Source organism: Phacochoerus africanus, chromosome 1 (genome assembly GCF_016906955.1).
Source record: "Phacochoerus africanus isolate WHEZ1 chromosome 1, ROS_Pafr_v1, whole genome shotgun sequence".
NCBI classification, from domain to species: Eukaryota; Metazoa; Chordata; class Mammalia; order Artiodactyla; family Suidae; genus Phacochoerus; species Phacochoerus africanus.
This window is the reverse complement of record NC_062544.1, coordinates 104,341,699-104,361,983: the sequence shown is the minus strand read 5'-3', so window position 1 is coordinate 104,361,983 and position 20,285 is coordinate 104,341,699. Positions and strand designations below refer to the sequence as shown.

The window sequence follows — 20,285 nt, the reverse complement described above, 5'->3', positions numbered from 1 at the left end:
CCACCAGCCATCTGGCCCCCTTGATCCTCTCCCCTTGGCCCTGTGGTCAGGGTGGGGTCCCAAAATGAGCACAATTTGAAATTTTTAGAGCTTGGATACTACTTCTCAAGAAGCATGGCTCTCCCAAAGAACAGGGCCGAGCTGGGCTTGGCTGGATGACCAAAACCCCTCTGAGATGGGCCCTGGAAGTGGGGGCCAGTCCTGAATGAGGAAGAAGGCCCAGGTATGGGAACCCACCAGCCCCAGCCTCCAGCCCCTTGGGCACTCACCACAGGGGCGGGGCAGTGGAGAGGACCCAGGGCAGTGCCCCTCGCAAGCTGGGGTTGTGGTCCATAGGGTGAGGTGATGGTGGCTCCCTTGGTGGGGAGGGGGCAAGGGAATCAAGGGAACACCCCAGCACAGAGTGGGCACCAGCCAAGTGGCCACTCCTCCTCTAACTGTTCAGGTAGTTGGCAACAAATCCTTGAAGAGGTACCACACTGGCATCAGGACACAGCACAGACACCATTCCTGCCCTCTTGATGCTCTTGTTTAATGGGCCGACAGGTATCAAACACACTCCACACCCAGGAGGGTGGGGTCCAGCTTGATGGGTCCTATGAAGAGGAAAGAATGGACTGAGAAGATGGACGGGTGGGGACCTAAGGCAGCCAAGAGGGTTGGGGAGGCCCCTGTGAGAACACACTTGCCATCTAAAGGGACAGCCAGGTAGGGAGGGGTGGGGAGGGAGGGGCATGGAGAGGGGTGCCAAGACTAGAAAAAGCTTAGAGTCTTAGGAACTGAAGTGAGTCGAGTTCCTAGTGGCAGGGGTGTCCTGTAACAGGAGTTTAACCCAAAGAATATTGCCGAAGTAAGAAGGGAGGTTCACATATAAAACATGATGCTCCTTTTTTCTTTTTATGGCCACACTCACAGCATAAGTTCCCATGTTAGAGGTCAAATCAGAACAGAAGCTGCTGGCCTATACCACAGCCACAGCAACGCAGGATCTAAGCTGCATCTGTGACCTACACCACAGCTCACAGCAACACTGGATCCTTAACCCACTGTGCGAGGCCAGGGATCAAACCCACATCCTCATGGACACTAGTCAGGCTCTTAACCCACTGAGCCACAAGGGGAACTCCTCCTCTATTCCCCTGTCACCAGGCTGCAGGAATTTTCCAGGTACCCATTTGGCAGAGAGACAAAACCTTAAAGCCACCTATTCCCCACCACCACACCACCACTGCCGGCTTCCAACAACCCACAGAGAGTAGGACAAGCAGGCTTGCATTGTGGGACAGCTCTGAGGGTGTCAGGCTTCCAGTACACATCATAAGCAAATTCACCAGGACCAAAAGCTTTACATCAGTGCCTTCCAATGGTCTCCAAAAGCAATAGCCACATGTGTAATTTTTGAGTAGTGATTTTTTTTTCTTTCTTTTTTTTTTTTTTTGTCTTTTTAGGGCTGCACCCACGGCATATAGAGGTTTCCAGGCTAGGGGTCAAATCAGAGCTATAGCCACCGGCCAATACCACAGCCACAGCAATGCAGGATCCGAGCCACATCTGCGACCTACACCCCAGCTTATGGCAATGCGGGATCCTCAACCCACAGAGTGAGCCCAGGGATCAAACCTGCATCCTCATGGATGTTCGTCAGATTTGGTTCCACTGAGCCACAAGTGGAATGCCTCGAGTAGCGATTTTAAAAGTAAAGAGATACAGGTAAAATTAATGTTCATAAAATATTTTGTGAAAACCAATATTGCTAAAATATCGTTTCAACACCTGGCATTAATATAAAAGTTATGAGTGAAATAAGGTACATTCTTTTTTTTTTCATGCTGAGCCTTCCAAAATCTGGTAATATTTTATACTTACATTGCAATGCAATGAGACTAGCCACATGTGCAGCACTCTAGAGCCACACATGGTCCGTGACCACTGTATTGAACCGTGTAGCTGTAGACACTGCTATATTGAAACCGCAGCTCCCAGGAGACACCAGCATAGGCCTGCCAGAAAAGCTTCAGAAAAATACTCAGAGGGGCAGCCAGCACTTACAGCAACTTGTGTGGAATTACAAGGCACCCCCTACCCCAGGGAGATGCAGCCAGGTTAAGTCATGAGCTTGGCCTGGAGCTTAGTCAAGACCTCAGTTCCTTCTGGCAGTGCCTCCATCAAATGCCCCTTGACAGGGCCCTGAGACTGCCCTCACTCATCTTACCAACATTTTTTTTCTTCCTGAAGAATTGAGGGTAACTCAAATTTTTTTTTTCTAAGTTTCCACCTGTTTTATTACCTGTAGATGCTGAAACTGCCCAGGACACCAGGAGAGACAGAATCCAGTTCCTGTCCATCTTTTACAGATGGTGGCTCGAAGTGAGCTACATGTGTCAGTACAGTGTGGTGAGGAAGACTCAGATTCCAAAGTCAGACTGCAGCACCAGTTCCTGAACTGTGTGCCTTTCTGTGCCTTTGCATCCTTGCTATAAAATGGAAACCATACCAGTGCTGTTTGAGTATTAAACAAGGTAACAACTGTAAAGCACTTAGCATAGAGCTTGGCACACAGTGAACATTAATAACTAGGATGATGATGATTAAGTTTCACCTGTTATTATCTCTGCACCTCTGTTTTCTTGGTTGTAAAGTGGAGATAATCATGCCTAATGAACTTGCTTTATAGGGTTCTGTGAGGCCTACAAGACATGATGAATGTGAAAGCAGGTTGTAAACCTGGGAAGCTCCTTATTAAGTCCAAAAATGACTCCTCAGTTCCACAGCCTAGCTGGGGTGGGGGGGGTGTCTGAATTTTTTTTTTTTTTTTCTTTTTCCGGTCACACCGGCAGCATGTGTAATTTCCCAGGCCAAGGATCAAACCTGTGCCACAGGAGCACCACAAGCCATTGCAGTGACAAGGATGGAACTTTAACCCACCGTGCCACTGGGGACTCCTATGGGAGTCTGATTTTAAACAGCCTTTACAAATTCAGAATTGGGAAGGGGGTGTCTCTAACTCCATCACTGAACGAGGCGAGAACCAGTTTCAGCATTCTTTTCCTGGGTAAATTCTGACTTCAGCTCTATTTTATCATCTCTGTGACCAGCTGAGAACACCCAGTTCGCAAGCCAAGAATTGAGGGTCAAATGAGACTCTGACTATAGCATGCCTGGCACAGAGTCTGCCTGACTCAGGGCTATGGAAGGGACCTTGCTGCCCACACCAGCATCAGCCAGGCCTAGGACAGCAGTTCATGTAGCAACCACAAGGGGGAGCCCAAGGCTTCCATTTAGGAAATGGTTTCCCCCTCCCCAACTCCCCCCACCCTGGCCTCCTCCACCTGTCCTAACAACCCTGGCCATTGGTTGGTTCCCCTCACAAGCTACTCTCCCAGGGCTAAAAGAAAGCCCTTAGGAGAGTGATGGTTGTCCACCCCGAGGCGTCTCAGAGGCATTGCTCTGGTTTGGTAACATGCGGAGAAACAGCCAGACACCACATGTATGTAAATTCCTAAACTGTACCTGCTGAGTGGCCTTGTGTTATTCCTTTAACCGCCTTGGACCTAGTTCCCTGCCCTGAAAAGGGGCTGGTGCCTGCGGGAAAGCTTTGTAAACCATGGCCTGAGCTGCACATGCAGTCATAGCCATCCTCCTCATTGTTCCCAATCGGTGGGCTCAACCATATGGGATTCCCTAACATAAGAAACAAGGACAGACTCCCCTGTTGGCTGCCTGACCATGAAGTTCCCATCTGAACATCAGAGATGTTCAGAGAGGGCAACTCTGCAACAACGAAATGGCTAACCACCCCTGCCACGAAGCGCCATCTGACATGCTTTACATGTGTCATTGCTAACCCTCACAGCAACCTTGCCACATGGATTACTAGCCTGATCGCAGACACTTGGAACAATCCACCACCCAACATTTCAGAAGGGCTTAATTTAAGCTTGCTTCTGGGAGCCACTCAATTCTATAGCAGTGCAACAGGAGAGGCCTTATTCCTAGATAAATTAGTCTCCTGGCATACTGTAGCAATGCTCTTTTTCAATATGTGATTCATTTTCTCAATTTTTCTTGTTGCGTGTGATCTCCAGGATGAATGTAGTTTCCAACCCACATGCAATGCTTTAGATCCCTGCTGGGTTATCCTGGGGACAGGAGCAGGCTCACCATCACTTTGAAGGGCTTTGAAGGGCTTTGAAGGGGGTAGGCAATCCAACTCAGGGAATAATTTCCTTAAGGAGGTCTTTAACTACTTTAGAGGATTTTTCTGTCTAGGTGGAATACACATCCACCCATCCAGAAGAAACATCCACAAACACTAACAAGGATCTGAAGTTTCCTGCAGCTCAAGGCATTTGAGTAAAGTCTATCTGCCAGTCCTCAGTGGGGCAGGCTCCTCTATATTGAATTTCCCTGAGGGTGGGGGTGGGGGTGGGGGTGGGGGAATCCAGCAGTAGTCTTTGGATTATTTTTAGCACAAATTCTAGCCTGGCCAAAGACAGGGAAGATAGCCTGACACTGAGGCCAGGGGAAGACTAAGAAAGGAAACTGGGCAGTGGACTTCCTCAAATGCCAGCAGGTCACCCAGCTTGGGGCACTGCTGTCCCACTCACAGCTGGTCCTGGCTGGTGAGTCTGTGTTGGGGATGAGGAGGGGTATGTGGGGGCGGGGGGGGGCGGGGAGCTTGCAGTTCAGTCCTCCCCTTAGGACCACAGTGACTAGAGCCAGGGTTGTGCTGGGCACAGGTGGTGAGAAGGGCAGTGAGGAGCCAGGGAAGGCCTTGGGGGGGGTGTCATCAACCACTCAATAAACACGTGTACTGAGGGCCTACCTATTCCAGACACTGGCTAGGCCCTGGGAAGGGGTGGACCAGGAGGAGTCTTGGCCTTGAATGTGACTCGGACAGGTAAGGAAGTGGTAGGAAAGCAGTGTGGCCATGGTGGTTGAGATTCTAGTTCCAGTCAGAGAACCATTTGGCCAGCGTTGGGGGAAGGAGCACAGCCTGGAAATCAGGACCCAACTGGGTGGCACATCCCACTGGAGCAGCCTGGACCACTGCCCATCAGATATACAACGTGGGCTTAACTGCAGGGTACAGGGAACCACAAAGAGCCTTAAAGGAGGGAGTTGAGGGGAAACATGCTATTGAGTGCCCACCAGGTGCCAGGCACTCAGTAGGTGCTTTCTATGCCAATGCCTCTCAAACTCAACATGTTGACCCATCTCCTAAGAATGTCATTAAAATGCAGTCTCTATATTCCCTATCTTGTAATAACTTATAGAGGAAAATAGTCTGAAAAAGAATACATATATGCATAACTGAATCACTTTGCTGTATACCTGAAACACTATAAATCAACTATACTTCAATAAATAAAATTTTTTGTTTTTATAAAACAATATAGGCATACCTTAGAAATATCATGGGTTTGGTCCCAGACCACCACAATAAAGCAGATGTCATAATAAAGCGAGTTACATGGGAAAAAAAATAAAGATACATAGAGGTGAATTTTCTTTATCATGAATAAAATCTATAAGGCATCAAAAAGGAAAAAAAAAGCAGAGTCTTACTTCAAGAGGCCTAAGGTAGGGTCTGACGTGCTACATTTCTGATAAGTTCCCAGCTGGGACCACACTCTGAAGAGAAAATCTGTAGCTCAGCAAACCTGCACCCCAGTGAGTATTATGGGCTCCCTTTTACTGGCAGGAAAACTGAGGCTCAGTTCCTGGGCTTTCTTGAAGGCATATCATTAAGGAGAGCTGCACTGTTCCCTGCCCTCCACTCACGTTGGGGTAGGGGTAGATAACACAGCCCCCAACCTATCACTCCCTCCAAACCCCTCCTGGTCTGTCCCCAGGCTTGTGTGTGCCCCTAGGCTCCCAGGTTTGTGAATTCAAACCCTCCTGTCTCAGCTGGCCTCTAGCCTGGAGCTTCTGAACTTGCGTGGGGCAGCGTCTAAACATAGTCTACCTCACAGGAAACCAGACACTATTGGCTAACTTTGCAAATAAAGAGGGAGGGAAAGGGAAATACTCTCTGGTAGCGTCTTCACAGGACAGGGTGGCAGATTGGCACATCCAGAAGTTCCCTCCCCAGGTCCAGCCCAGGTAAGAGAAGAGGATGTGGTTAGCACCTGTGGGTGCCCTGTGGGTACCAGGTGGGGGAGGCACTTTGGTCAGAGGTCAAAGTGGGTTAATGAGGCTGGTTTGCTTCACATCCTAACAAGCGATACCATTTTCCTGAGGATATTGCAACCTAAATGTCCAAGGGGCTTGGGAGAAGTGGGGAGAGGACAGTGGGTAATTAGATCATTTATGATCTGCTCAATGTGATGCAATATGATTAAAAGCATTAGTAATTACATTTCAGGGACATGGAGAAATGCTCATTTTAAAAAAGCATCACTTAAAATTGTATCAGGAAGTTCCCATCCTGGCTCAGCAGAAATGAATCTGCCTAGTATCCAAGAGGACGCAGGTTCAAGCCCTGGCCTCGCTCAGTGGGTTAAGAATATGGTATTGCCATGAACTGTGGTGTAGGTTGCAGACTCCACTTAGAGCTGGCATTGCTGTGGCTGTGGCACAGGCAGGTGGATACATCTCTGATTCAGCCCCTAACCTGGGAACTTCCATACGCCATGGATGCAGCCCTAAAAAAGACAAAATAAAATAAAATAAAATAGTATCAGCTGGTGGCTCATAGGTTTAAGGATCCAGCGTTGTCACTGTAGTGGCTCAGGTTGCACTATGGAATCCCTGGCCTGGGAACTTCCACATGCCACAGGTATAGACAAAATAATAATAATAACAATAATAATAAAAAAAATAAAATTGCATCTGCCCATGATTACATGTAGGATGAATAAACAAGGTCCTACTGTATAGCACAGGAAACTATATTCAATATTGTATAATAAACCATCAGGGAAAGTAATATGAAAAAGAATATACATTAAAAAACTAAATCATGGAGTTCCCGTCGTGGCGCAGTGGTTAACGAACCCGACGAGGAACCATGAGGTTGCGGGTTCGGTCCTTGCCCTTGCTCAGTGGGTTAACGATCCGGCATTGCCGTGAGCTGTGGTGTAGGTTGCAGACAAGGCTTGGATCCCGCGTTGCTGTGGCTCTGGCGTAGGCCGGTGGCTGCAGCTCCAATTCGACCCCTAGCCTGGGAACCACCATATGCCGAGGGAGCGGCCCAAGGAATAGCAAAAAGACAAAAAAAAAAAAAAACTAAATCACTTTGCTATTCAGCAGAAATCAACACATTGTAAATCTGGTATAAAATAAAATAAATTTTTTTAGAAAGGTAAAATCACATCTGGATGATACTGAGGAATTATTAACTTTTTAAGGTGAGAAATAACATTGAAGTTATTTTTTAAATAATTTTATTTTTGTCTTTCTTATTGTTTTAGAGATTCACACTTAGTTAAGTTTATGGGTAAAATGTCATGACATCTGGATTTATTTTTAAATAATCCAGTAGGGCATAAAGTGAGGAATAGATAAAATACTGATCATGAGTTGCGAATTATGGAAGCTGGGTGGTGAGTGCGTCGGGGTTCTCTCTGCTTTTTTATGCTCAGGAATTGTATAATAAAATGCTTTTAAAATAGTATTTTCATTTTAGATATAAATATACTCTATATTAATATTAAAAATATGCATAAAGATAGGATGAGAAAGCTAAAAGCTAGCTGTGGTTAGCTCTGGGAAGCCGGATTGTAGATAGTTTTGTGTTTTTTCTTTCCTTTTCACGTCATGCTTTTTTGTGCCATCTGCATTTTATATTTCATTTTTTTGTCTGCACCCACAGCATATGGAGTTCCTGGGCCAGGGATGGATCAAATACGAGCTGCAGCTACAACCTATGCTGTAGCTGCAGCAATGCCAGATCCTTGACCCACTGAGGGGATAGAACCACACCTTAGCAGCAACTCAAACCATTGCAGAGACAACACCAGATTCTTAACCCACTGTACCACAGTGTGAACTGCCCCATCTATATTTTTGTGAGCATCTATTGCATTTATAATGAAAACTATTTTCAAAACAAATTGCTGACACAACTCTGATGTTCCATATTGATGTATGCTGTTGGGACACTCGGGCTCAGAAGGTCTGTGTCATTGGAAAACACAATCATCAGAAAGAAAGTATGAGCAGACACACATGTGGATGCAAAATGGGAGGAAAGACATCTGGCGCCACAGCTGGCTGGGGCCTGTCACTTCTCACTGTGTGACCCACATCAGGTCACTGCCTCCCAGGGCACCGCAGTCTCTGCTCTGTGAGTTCACAGCCCAGTCCAGAGGAAGGCCAGGGAGTTTGAGGATTTCTCTCCTCCTGCCCTCCCTCTGCAAAAAAAGGCTTTTTCTTTTTCAAATAGTTGAAATAGAAAACTTGAGGAAGAAAAAACTTGAACCCAAAGAAAGAAGACTGGACTGTGTGAAAAGCAGGCATGAAAACTTCCCCATTTTCTTGGGAAACTCCAGGGACACCTAGGCTTGGGGGAGAGGTGGAGGTGATGGATTCACATCCTTCATCTTCCTCTTTGCTTGGCTTTGTTTTCACAAAGGGATGCAGGATAGGAAACAGTCCCAGCCTAAAATCAATTTGACCCCTCTTAGCCCGCAGACTGACCTGGCTCTCACCCAGGCCCTTGGCTTCAAAGGAAGCACCACTGTGTGTGAGTGTGTACTAGCCACCGTCTAGCCCTGCTCCACACCTGTCACTCTCACCACCTCACAGGTAGGCGGGGGAAAGAGCTTGGCTCTGGAATGAAGGCCAAGCTCTGCACTTGACCTTGCTAAGCCTTAGGTCCTGCTTTTAAAATGAAACCAGCCATGAGTTGATAACAGTCGAAGCCGAGTGATGGATACAGGCTAGGTTTCTGTGAGGATGAAGGGTGCAGCATATAAAGTTCTAGGCTCACTGCCTGGCCCATATTTGGTGCTCGAGAAACAATGTATGTTGTCATTATAGGAAACTGAGGTTCAGAAAGTTTGTGTACCTTCAGATCACTGACTACTTTCGCGTGAGGCTGTGAGGGGCAGAAGAGAACGGGACATGCCAGAGCTGAGCCAGTTTCAGGACAAACTTCCATTCCCTGCCATACCTCCCCCACCCCCACTCCCAGGAGGCACCCTATCCCCACCCTGCCTGGGCTGCAAAAAACCCAGCAATATCAGGTGTGGTCCCAAACCAGAGACCTTGGCCTCAAAGAACCTCTTTCCAGGGATCAGGGACACGACTTACCCACCCCCCCAGCCCAACCACTGACCTGGAACTGAGTCCTCAGCTACCCGTATTTAATGAGGCTCAGACCTTCCCCCTTGAAGAGGATCAGAGCCAGCACCTGCAGGTCAGGCTGGACAGGGAGGGCTGCTTTGCTATTCCAGGATGGGTCATAGCTGTGAGGCCCTGGGGCCAAGGGTGGACAGGCCAGGTCTTTTCCAGTTTTTCCGAGAACAGGCTCTGATTCCTGGCAGTACAGTTCAGGGGCTCTGACCCTGGAAGACCTCCCTACAAAGATAGCAGAGAAAGAAAACACTTTTCTTACTGAATATGCTTTAAATAGGCACCACAGGCAATCCTCCAAGAGGGAGTAAACAGCCAAAAAAATTTCAGAATGGCCAGAAACAACCCCTTAACACACTTTCTCAAGATAAGCAATAACTAGCCCTCAAGTGAGAGAACTTCAAACGTTAAGTTTACTTGGTCACTGGGGTCACCATCTGTATCAGCCGGTTGGCTTCGTCCAGAAGAGAAACTTCTCATCTCTTTATGATCAGAGGGAATTGTGCAACTTGGAGCCAGGTTCCCACCCAAGTCAGGCTCCTGCTCTCCCACTGGGACCAGGAGCCTGGGCACCGCGATGTTTGCATTTTGGAGAGATGGCTGCTAGGCCAGAAAGCTGACAGAGGAACGGATCACATTTTCAAATGGATATATATCCGCATTTCAAAGAGGGGAGGAGGAGGCCAGGGGACTCCTGTCCTTTATTTTCCAAAGGGAGAATTAAATCTCTTATTTTTCACTTTTACTTGTCCTTACACCAGTGTATGATAAAGATAATAAATAGTTATTAGTTTAATCAATAATTAATAAACAATCTTCTCAATTCAATTATTAAAAAAGAAAAGTTACAGAGCAGTTCCTTTCTAAATTCACTGTACTTTGACAGAAATAAATAAATGCGGAGTTCCCGTCGTGGCTCAGTGGTTAACGAATCTGACTAGGAACCATGAGGCTGTGGGTTCGATCCCTGGCCTTGCTCAGTGGGTTGGGGATCCGGCGTTGCTGTGAGCTGTGGTGTAGGTCGCAGATGCGGCTCAGATCCCGAGTTGCTGTGGCTCTGGCATAGGCTGGCGGCTACAGCTCCGATTGGACCCTTGGCCTGGGAACCTCCATATGCTGTGGAAGCGGCCCTAGAAAAGGCAAAAAGACAAAAAAAAAAGAAATAAAGAAATGCGATAAAGCGCCTTGAGGAGGGAAGCAGAGGGAGGCACGTCAAACCAGGAACAAGTGCAGGTTCTGTGATGGGGCAGCTCGTGCATAAGCAGAAGGACCTCACCCCACATATGGTTTTTCTCCTGTTGCTGGTCTTGGCTTGGGGTGTGCATTTGGCCTGTATAAAATACCAGTAGGTAGATCATGCTGTGTTGTTTTAGGGGAACTCATTGCTGCAGGGAGAGAGAGTCCCTTCATTTATTTGTGTGGGGGAGGGATGCAAACTTCAAAATGTGCCCCAGGAGCTCCTCAGAGTGGAATGCAAGGCTCCTCCATCTGTTCCTCTGCTCCTTTCTCAACCTTCTCTCTCTCTGCATCCTAAGAGGGGTCTTGTGGAAAAACAGCTGTCATTGCAAATGGGAAAACCATCAGGTCCTTTAAAATTCAGGGCCCAGGTAGCCAGGGGTGTGGGCTTGGAGCCAGACTGAGAACACTCCTACCTAGGCCAAAGTGAATTCCAGACTTGTCAGGACTGATCCAGCCCTCTGTCTCCAAAGAGAACCTCATCTGAGTGCTGGCCACCTGTGGGCCCAGAAGCTTCATAGGCTGCTAGGCAGCCAGTCTGTGGACATCAGGCCACATGTACCCTGTCCCAGGACTTATACTTCCTCCTGTTCAGTCTTTGTTGGTAAATTGAGCAACCAGAGCTAGCCAGGCCTTTAGAGATGGTCCAGTCCAGGGCTTTCATTGCAAACATCAAGAAACTGATCCTATAAATTGAAAGAAAAGAAAAGAAACTGAGGCAGGGAGTTCCCATTGTGGCTCAGCAGGTTATGAACCCAATTAATATCCATGAGGATGCAGGTTTGATCCCTGGCCTCCCTCAGTGGGTTAAGGATCTGGTGTTGCCATGAGCTGTGGTGTAGGTCACAGACATAGCTCAGATCTGGTGTTGCTGCGGTGTAGGCCAGCAGCTGCAACTCTGATTTGACCCCTAGGCCTGGGAACTTCCATGTGCCGAAGGTGCGGCCCTCAAAAGACAAAAAAGAAAAAGAAGAAAGAAAAAGAAACTGAGGCAGAGCTGAGAGTGAGCTGCCCAGGCTCTGCCAGCCGTCCTCGGGTTGTACGCACCACTACAGGGCTCTGAATAGCATCACTGTGTATTTGAAGACGGCAAATGAGCCTTCATTCAGCCTTTTCTTCTCCAGAGAAAAAGAGTCCACTTTCTTCACCATCATGGATGAGAGCTAGATTCTGGGGGTGGAGCAGTGAGGACCAGACTAGTGGTGGCTGGAAAGGCCAAAAAAAAAAAAAAGAAAAAAGAAAAATCCACTCCCCGTCCATTTCCTACCCACACTTTCACTGAGTGTCAGCCTACTGAGTCCTAGAAGGAGAAACTCAGGAAGCGTTCAGAGTCACATCATGAATCTTATCCTTTGCAGAGGGAGTCACCTCTGTTACTTTTCGGTTCTCGTTCTAGAGATGTGGGCTGCCATAGGCTGCAGAATTCCTCTCCAAGAGGAAAAGCAAGGTGCAGGGCAGGGAGCCTGGCTTTGAGGAGAGATGCATCTGGATTGAAATCCTGGCTCTGTAGCTGCCTTGGATAAGTTACCCAAATCTCTCTGACCCACCGTTGGTTATATTCCAAGGGGGCATAGTCACTTTCCATATGAGGATGTGGTAAGAATTGAATGGGGTCTTATGTCTGGAGCATGACACTTAGCTGGTACCAGGAATGGTAGCTCTTCTCCTAAACTGGGGCTTTTGGAGGATAACCTCAGGTTCTAGAACATCAGGAGCACAATGGCACCCCCATGGGGAAAACCAGGACTCAAGCAATTCCCAAGTTTCATTTAGTCCAAAGGAAAAAAAAAAAAAAAAAAGCCGCACACTTTTCTTGGCATTAGACTGAACCTCCAACCTATCTGTACTTGGGACAGAAAAAGCCATAAAAAGAGAGTAAGGAAGGTAAGGAAACAAGCGAATAAGAGAAGATCCACTGGATCTAGAAAACAGCAAGCAGGTCGTGAAGCCAAAAGAGACGGGGAGCAGCATGAAAAGAGGTTGGGGAGAAGAAAATGGATGGGGGCCACCTGATGAGAGGGGAAGTGTAGAAAAGGGAAGCTGATTGGAAATAGTGGGTAATGATGACCAAAAAAAAAAAAGTTAAAAGAGTGCGTGGGGCTGAGAAAAGGAAGTGGCCAGAGGAAGCAGAACAGGATCAACAGTGGAACTGACTGGGTGGTTTTTTGTTTTTAGAGGTTCTACAAAATTCATTTCAACTTGGGTATGAAACATATGTGCACTGAAAACTCAGCCTCTAACTTCAGCCCAGACTCTCCCAGCTCAGCATCACTTAGTAAAACGGTGACTTAACAGAGGGTGAGGGGGCCTGAGGACGGCTGGGGATGGGTGTGCAGGGCAGCCTCAGTGTCATGGGACCTGTGTTAGTGCTTGCCCTGGTACCCACCCCTGTGTCTCTAGGATGAATTCCTAATAAGCAATTGAATTTTTTTTTTTTTCATTTTAGGGCCATACCTGTGGCACATGGAAGTTCCCAGGCTAGGGGTTGAATCAGAGCAACAGCCACTGGCCTACACCATAGCCACAGCAATGTGGGATCCGAGCCACGTCTGCAACCTACACCACAGCTCACAGCAACGCCAGATCCTTAACCCACTGAGCAAGGCCAGGGATTGAACTAACACCCTCATGGATCCTAGTCAGGTTCATTAACCACTGAGCCACAACGGGAACTCCTAAATTTTATTTCATTCTTATACTCTCACTGTACCAGTGAGGTTGTTTTTCAAAGAGGGAAAGTGTTTACTTTTATTGCTTGTTATCCCCATTCTGGACTCTGCTTTGATATTTAATGTGTCCTTTTTTATTCTCCCTGCCAGACCTGGCCTTGTGTCTTGTTCACTTTGGGGAAGGAGGAGGGGGAGGGATGGATGATCACGGACTTGACATTGGCCCTGTTCCCCTAACCTTCAGCTGTATGACTAGCCAGGTGCTAAACTTTGCTGGGCTCCTCACGTGCACACTATGTGCTAATGGGAATGAGCTCATTGAAAGCTGCATCCATCCCATCCCCTCCTGTCTAGCACAGCACGGACTTGCTCATAGCAGGGACCACAATATGCCAGTACGGAACCCTGTGCAAATGCTCAGGAAAGGGGCCCCTGGAGACACAGGGACAGTTCTGGGGTCTCTGCTGGGAATGTCAAGCCACCAGGGAGTCAGCATGAAATGCTGAGCGTTGATGAGCCCTCACTTGTCCCTCTGGATGGCAAGTGGTGGCCCCAAGCTAGACTGGTACCCTGGGACCAGTCACTTCCTCTCAGTAAGGAATAAGACCAAAAGTCAGCGAAAATTATCCTTCCTGGGGTGTTCCCTGAAATCACACCCCATCTGCAGAAGATAAACTAACACACCCCTTGAATTCTGTCCTCACTGAAGACTTTGTTGATGTGAACTTTTACCCCTTGTGATGACAAGCCCTTTCATGGCCAAGACTATGTCTGGCCATGCTGAACCAAGTGCCAGTGGGGACTTCAGACCTGTACACTGAATCGATGTTGAACCCCTCAAACCAGGACCAACCATGGCATCTTGGTATAAATTAGAGAAATCATTTCCAGGTGTGCACATGGCAGCCCTGAGCTAGGTGCCCAGTAAGACGAGGCATGGGACCGGGGCCCTCCTTGCCACCTGCCACAGTCAGTTGTTTATTTCTAATGTCCCAGCCTTCTCCAAGCTCTTGTCCCAGCTTTCCCTGTCCTCTCACCATGAATATCCCTGGAGCCTTCAGCAGGGCAGTGAACTAAATATAGGACTTTCCTTTCAGAATCATGGAGAGGATTAAAGAGATAATAACATGGAGTGTTTGGCAATGAGCCTGACAGCTTAATAAAAGCTCAAAATTAGCTTGCTTGCACTTTTTGTCCCCACCTCCCAAAAAAACTGCTAACAAAACATTTTTATTCCCAGGAAAAAAATAAGGCCTTCACAGACCAAATTTCCACAATGCCTAGGGTGGGAGTGAAAGAAAGAGTCCACAAGCAGCCTGCATGATTCCAAAGGTCCAAAGGACTTCTGCTTCCTCCTCTAATGCATTCATTAAGCACCTGCTGTATGCAGCACACTGTGCCAAGTGCTCCCCTCAGATCAGCGATGTGGCCAGGCATGAGAATGAATCCCAATCTTACGGATGAGGAATGTCAGGCTCGAAGTTCCCAAGTTCACCCAAGGTCACTGGCCAGAAAGTGGGATCCACTGGCAAATGTGGGATCCAATTTCAGGACAGCCTGATTCTGCAGCCCATCCACTTCCTGCCCCACCTCTTTGCTCTTCCCCCTCAATTATGAGCCAGGGACATCTGCCCAAAATTTTGTAGGAGGTCCCTGTGTGTAAGGCATGGTGCCAAGAGTGGACATCAAACCCATCTTATAAGACTTGGCAAAAACCAAGCCAATCCAAAGTGCAAAATTCCTGGACTGCAGGTCTGAACACAGGCCCAAGAGAGATGCGGAAGGATTTTTATTGTCCTTGGCCTCCTCTCGAGGTCCATTTGCCAGCTCCTTTCACTGCAGGGGGTGCAGGTTGGGAGAGGGGGCTAGCCCCAGGGTGCCACTTAAGACCACAAGGGCTTGACTGTTTGCACTTCTATGCAGTTGCCCATCTAGGAAGACAGATTTCGGTAATGGCCACCTGCACCAAGCAGTCATTTCCTGCCTCCCTGCATCTCAGCTGAGCCATGTGAAACTGACATTTCTGTCCCTCAAAGATGGTTGTGTATCAGCCATTGTATATGGTTCAGCTTAACTATGACTGATCAAGGTCATAGCCAGAGTTTTCTCTCTGAGAAAAGGGCATTGCATCTGAAAGCAAAGAAAGCATACACGTCTCTGGGGATGAAAACTGGCCTGAGATGGCCTAGGTCAGAAAGCCATGGACCACTTCCCCGGGGAAGATTTGGGTAAGAGGCAGGGGTGGATCAGGACACCAAGCAGAATCTGGGAATGGAGAAGCAAAGCTCTGGATGGGTGGGCCCTTGCCTTGGCAAAGACACCATCTTGGTACAACCAGCATGAAAAGGATGTCGTGGGGTGTGGAAACTCCCTTGGTTAAAGACGCGTGAACTTTGGTTTTAGTTGCGCTGGGGTGGGAGGCAATGACAACCAGGAGATGTGTGCTGAGGTTTCTGAGGGCCTGTCTTGTGGTATCACAAGGAAGAGGAGGGGCTGCAGAGGACCAGGGCCAAAGGGCTTCCCTGCAGCCTCTGGACTAAGGCCTGGCTGTGAGGAGAGGGACAGACAAGTGTCACTTCCCAACCTGAGCAGAAACGTCTTGTCTTTCCATTTTTGTCCAGAAGGAAACAGGAAAAGAATAGTGGGGGAGGCCAGGCCACAGAGAAGTGCAGGGCTGGTAATTATCAGGTTAATTAGCCCCAGGACAAGGGCAGCAGGCTAACTGTGCACAGTCCTCCATCTGGGATCCATCAGCCCTTTCATGACTGCAAAGCCCTCAGTGATGGTGATACCCCCTCTGCACTTGCAGTTGTCAGATGACCACCCATCCTGGTTGGCCTAGAACTGAAAGTCTGACATGTGAGGCTTTCAGTGCTAAAACCAGGCAAGTCCTGGGCAAACCAGTGCAAGGTAGTCACCCTCTCTGACTCTGTGTCTTATCCCTTAAGGAAGAGAAGGACTTAGTTGGTTCCAAGAAAAAGAGGAAAAGAAATGCTCTTAAAAACAAAGAAGAAGCTCTGGGTGCAGGTGTTCCCAGGGCTCGGCAATGTCTCAGACCTCTCTCTTCAGATTTGGCTTCATTCAGGAGGAATTAGCATCCAGAGGATGGAGAGGGGAGAGCAAAGGAAGGGGCTCATGAACAGTTGCTTTGGGCAAGTTTGGACTCTAAGTGTGAATTACAGCACCCCTCCCCCCACAACACACACACACAAACACACACACACACACACACACACACACACACACACACACACCCTTCTACTCCCTGCTTGTAGTCCTCTTCCCCCATCCACACCCTGGTCAGGTTAGCTACCTTTTAGGTTGACTTTTGAAAATCAAAGAAAAAAGATCCATCTCAAGTTTCAAAAGGCTTAGATTCAAACACTAAGTGAGCCATTTACTGCATAGTTTCTGGCAGGTCCCTTAAACCTCTCAGAGACAGGTTTCCTCTCTTTCAAAGTTGTCTGTTACAGCCTCTGTCACAGAGACTGTTCTGAGGATTAAACATTGGGAAATGTTTTGGTCAGACACCCAACCAGAAGTTTGTTTCTTCCAGGCTGCCTAAGGAAGCGGCAGAATTCCAACTTTGTTTCTCTGAAAACTAATGCTGTTACTTGTCTTCTTTTCCGATCCAGGCACTCACTATGTCCACCATCTCCCCTGAATCAAGTTTAGAAGACTTTGACTACGATGGGCTTCTAGAAGCCTGTGATATGGGAGACATCGTGGCCCTGGGAACTGTCTTCCTATCCATTCTCTACTGCCTTATTTTTGCCTTTGGCCTCGTGGGCAATCTGCTGGTGGTGTTTGCTCTCACCAACAGCCAGAAGCCCAAGAACATCACTGACATTTACCTGCTGAACCTGGCCTTGTCTGATCTGCTTTTTGTAGTCACCTTGCCCTTCTGGACTCATTATCTGATAAACGAGCAAGGCCTTCACAATGCCTTGTGCAAACTCACCACAGCCTTCTTCTTCATTGGGTTTTTTGGAGGCATATTCTTCATCACCATCATCAGCATTGATAGATACATGGCCATCGTCCTGGCAACTAACTCCATGAACAACCGGACCGTGACGCAAGGTGTCATCATCAGCCTCAGCGTCTGGGCAGCTGCCATCTTGATGTCCGCACCCCAGTTCATGTTCACCAAGCAGAAGGAAAAGGAATGTCATGGTGACTACCCTGAGGTCCTGCAGAAAATCTGGCCTGTACTCCGAAATGTGGAAATAAATTTGCTTGGCTTCCTGCTCCCCCTGTTCATTATGAGTTACTGTTACTTCAGAATCATGTGGACACTGCTTTCCTGCAAGAACCACAAGAAAGCTAAAGCCATTAAGCTGATCTTTCTGGTGGTCACTGTGTTTTTCCTCTTCTGGACACCCTACAACATTATGATTTTCTTAGAGACACTCAATCTCTTTGACCTCTTTCCCAACTGTGACATGCAGAAGAATCTGAGGTTGGCCCTCAGTGTGACAGAGACAATTGCATTTACTCACTGCTGCCTCAATCCCCTTATCTACGCATTTGCTGGAGAGAAGTTCAGAAGATACCTTTACCACCTGTATAGGAAATGCCTGGCTATCCTGTGCGGCCACCCTGTCACTCCTTCCTCCTCCCTATCTGAATCACAAAGGAGCAGGCGGGAAAGTATTCTGAGCAGCAATTTTACTCATTACACCAATGATGGAGATGCATCCATCCTTCTCTGAAGGGATCCCCAAAGCCTTGTCCCTGCAGCTAGCCTGCAGTTCTGGACTTTGATACTGAATAATAAGGACAGATTTTTAAATTTACTACATGCAAGAAACAATGGAACCAATACTCCAAAGCAACCCTAAAGTTTTTTGAGAATTGTGCTCAAAATTTGAATGATAAAGGGTAGGCATGCCTCTTACTGCAAATAGCAGGACGTTTTTGTTTACAAATGACAAAATTTCAACTCAGACTAATTTAACCTGAAAGGAGGCAGTATCATTCACATTAGGCCCAGAAGCATAAAAAGAAAAAACACTAGCCCACACTGAAAAGACATTATTTCCAATCCCAACTCCATCACTTCCCTGCTAGGTAATTTGAGGCCAACAGAGCTTCAGCTTCCTCAGCTGTAGAATGGCGATAGCAGTACCTGTCACATAGGAAGCATCTTTTCCAGCATGAGGAACCAGCCATCAACTCTCACAGGTCTCAACCCTCTTATATGCTTCCCAGGCTTCAACTTCCCCACAGCTGGCACCATGCTTAATTGGTGCTGTTGCGAGAGCTTGGATGAGGCTCAGACACAGAGGAGGCTGGTTCCTAGGATGGCCCTCAGTGGACACTCATAGATATACAGATTCATAGCCTTCCCTGACCCAACCCTCCCAGCCTGCCTGGAACACTTCTTCCCAGTCACCTGCTGGCAACCCTACCTAGAGTGCCTGCATCGTTCATGCCACTGCCAACCTGGAGAGCCAGAGCCTAAAACCAGCTTCCTTTTCTCAGACTTCCAAAACTCAGACTTCCTTTGGGATGGTCTGAATCTCTAACGCTTGAAAAACAATAGAAGTGATGCTGAAGAAAATGTCATCTATAATCTAACCATTCAATATTTTCATGTGCCCATCAGACCTCGTTCAAACCCTCATGCATTTCAAGTTGTGACAGTTTTATAATCTGTTTTTTTTTTCTTAACATTAGGCCACGAACAATTCTGTTTCGATATGGTTTTTTGTAATGAACATTTTAGAAGACTCTGCTAGGTTGTGCGCTCATTGAAAGCATCTGACTCACTGCTGTGTTTCTCACTCCTTGGCAGTCAGTATGTTTGTTTAACCAATGAGAGAATGAATAATGTTCCATCAAGATCATGTACTGTAACTCACTCACCATTTCTCTGTTAATAAATATTCACTGTTTCTAATATTTAGCAAATACATATTTTGCAGCATTTTTATCTGTGCGACTTCCTTTCTCCTCTTCAGTTACTTCCTTTGGCTAAATTCCCTGCCATGGGGATAGCTGGGCCAAAGGGCACTAGAACTTTTTAGCTTTTGACACATATATGCGAAACTAATATGTTATGAAGCCTTTATTGAGCATATATTACATGTAACACATGAGCTCAGATCCAGAGCTGTTCCAAAGTTGGGTACAGTCAGACCTCTGTCCCCAAGGCTTAAGAGGTGCTTAACATTTAAATGAAGAACTTAGAAGTTTACAAATAAGCATACTTTGCATTAATTAGTAACATAAGGGTAGTGACATCAGACCTGAGTTTTTAAGTGTCTTAAGACCCTAATCTTAAGACATTTGACCTAAGTCTTAAGATCTTAAAAGAAAAGTTTGAGAATACTGAAAGGCATTAGGAGCAGAGTATGTGGTGGGAACTTTCTGGAGCTTTGGCTCAGACAACCTATGGAAGAGGGTATTCATGGTGTGTTCACAGTTTTCTCCATTATTACCTGATCTTTGTTCTAACTGTTAAATTATAAAACTTTTCATTACATTTTAAACTTATTTCTGGACTCCCAAGAAAAAAGAAGAAAAAATTCTTTTGGCTTGAGAAATAAGGACGAGAGACAAGCACATTCATTTCTAAAAGAAAATTAGATTCATATCATAAGAAACTTACATTCATTCATTTTGCTGAATAAGACAGAATAGGAAGAAAATAAGGAAGTTCATTGAAAAGCCCCAAGAGAAATGATATTGACATTTCTATAAAGCAGGCACATTGGGAAAGGATAGTTGGCCCTAAAAGCACAGCTGGATCAGACCACCTTGGCTTCTGGGCTCTGAGCTTCCCCAAAGCAGGAGACTCCAAAGGCAGAGAGAGATCTATGATTATGGCTCAAAATATCGGCACTGTGACCTTGGACAAGGTATTTGACATCTCTGAGACCCAGTTTCCTCACCTGGAAAATAAGAGTAAAAATAGTGCCTACCTCCTAGGATTATTATGAGGATTTACAAAGATTACCTCCACAAAGCACAGGCCTGGCAAATAGCACAGGCAAATAGCACAGGCCTGGCAAAGCAAGCTCAAATAAATGCTGGCAACTATTTTGATTCTTTATTATTATTATTATTATTATT

At 46.9% G+C, this 20,285-nt stretch overlaps 1 protein-coding gene across 1 annotated transcript; it reads left to right on the top strand.

Annotated features, from left to right (window-relative positions):
- Positions 1–6,042: 6,042 nt before the first annotated feature.
- CX3CR1 (C-X3-C motif chemokine receptor 1) lies at positions 6,043–19,125 on the top strand. Its single transcript, XM_047770426.1, has 2 exons — positions 6,043–6,105; positions 16,841–19,125. Exon 2 carries the CDS (start codon positions 16,850–16,852, stop codon positions 17,918–17,920), a length of 1,071 nt encoding a protein of 356 aa, XP_047626382.1. The 5' UTR covers positions 6,043–6,105; positions 16,841–16,849; the 3' UTR covers positions 17,921–19,125.
- Positions 19,126–20,285: the final 1,160 nt, after the last annotated feature.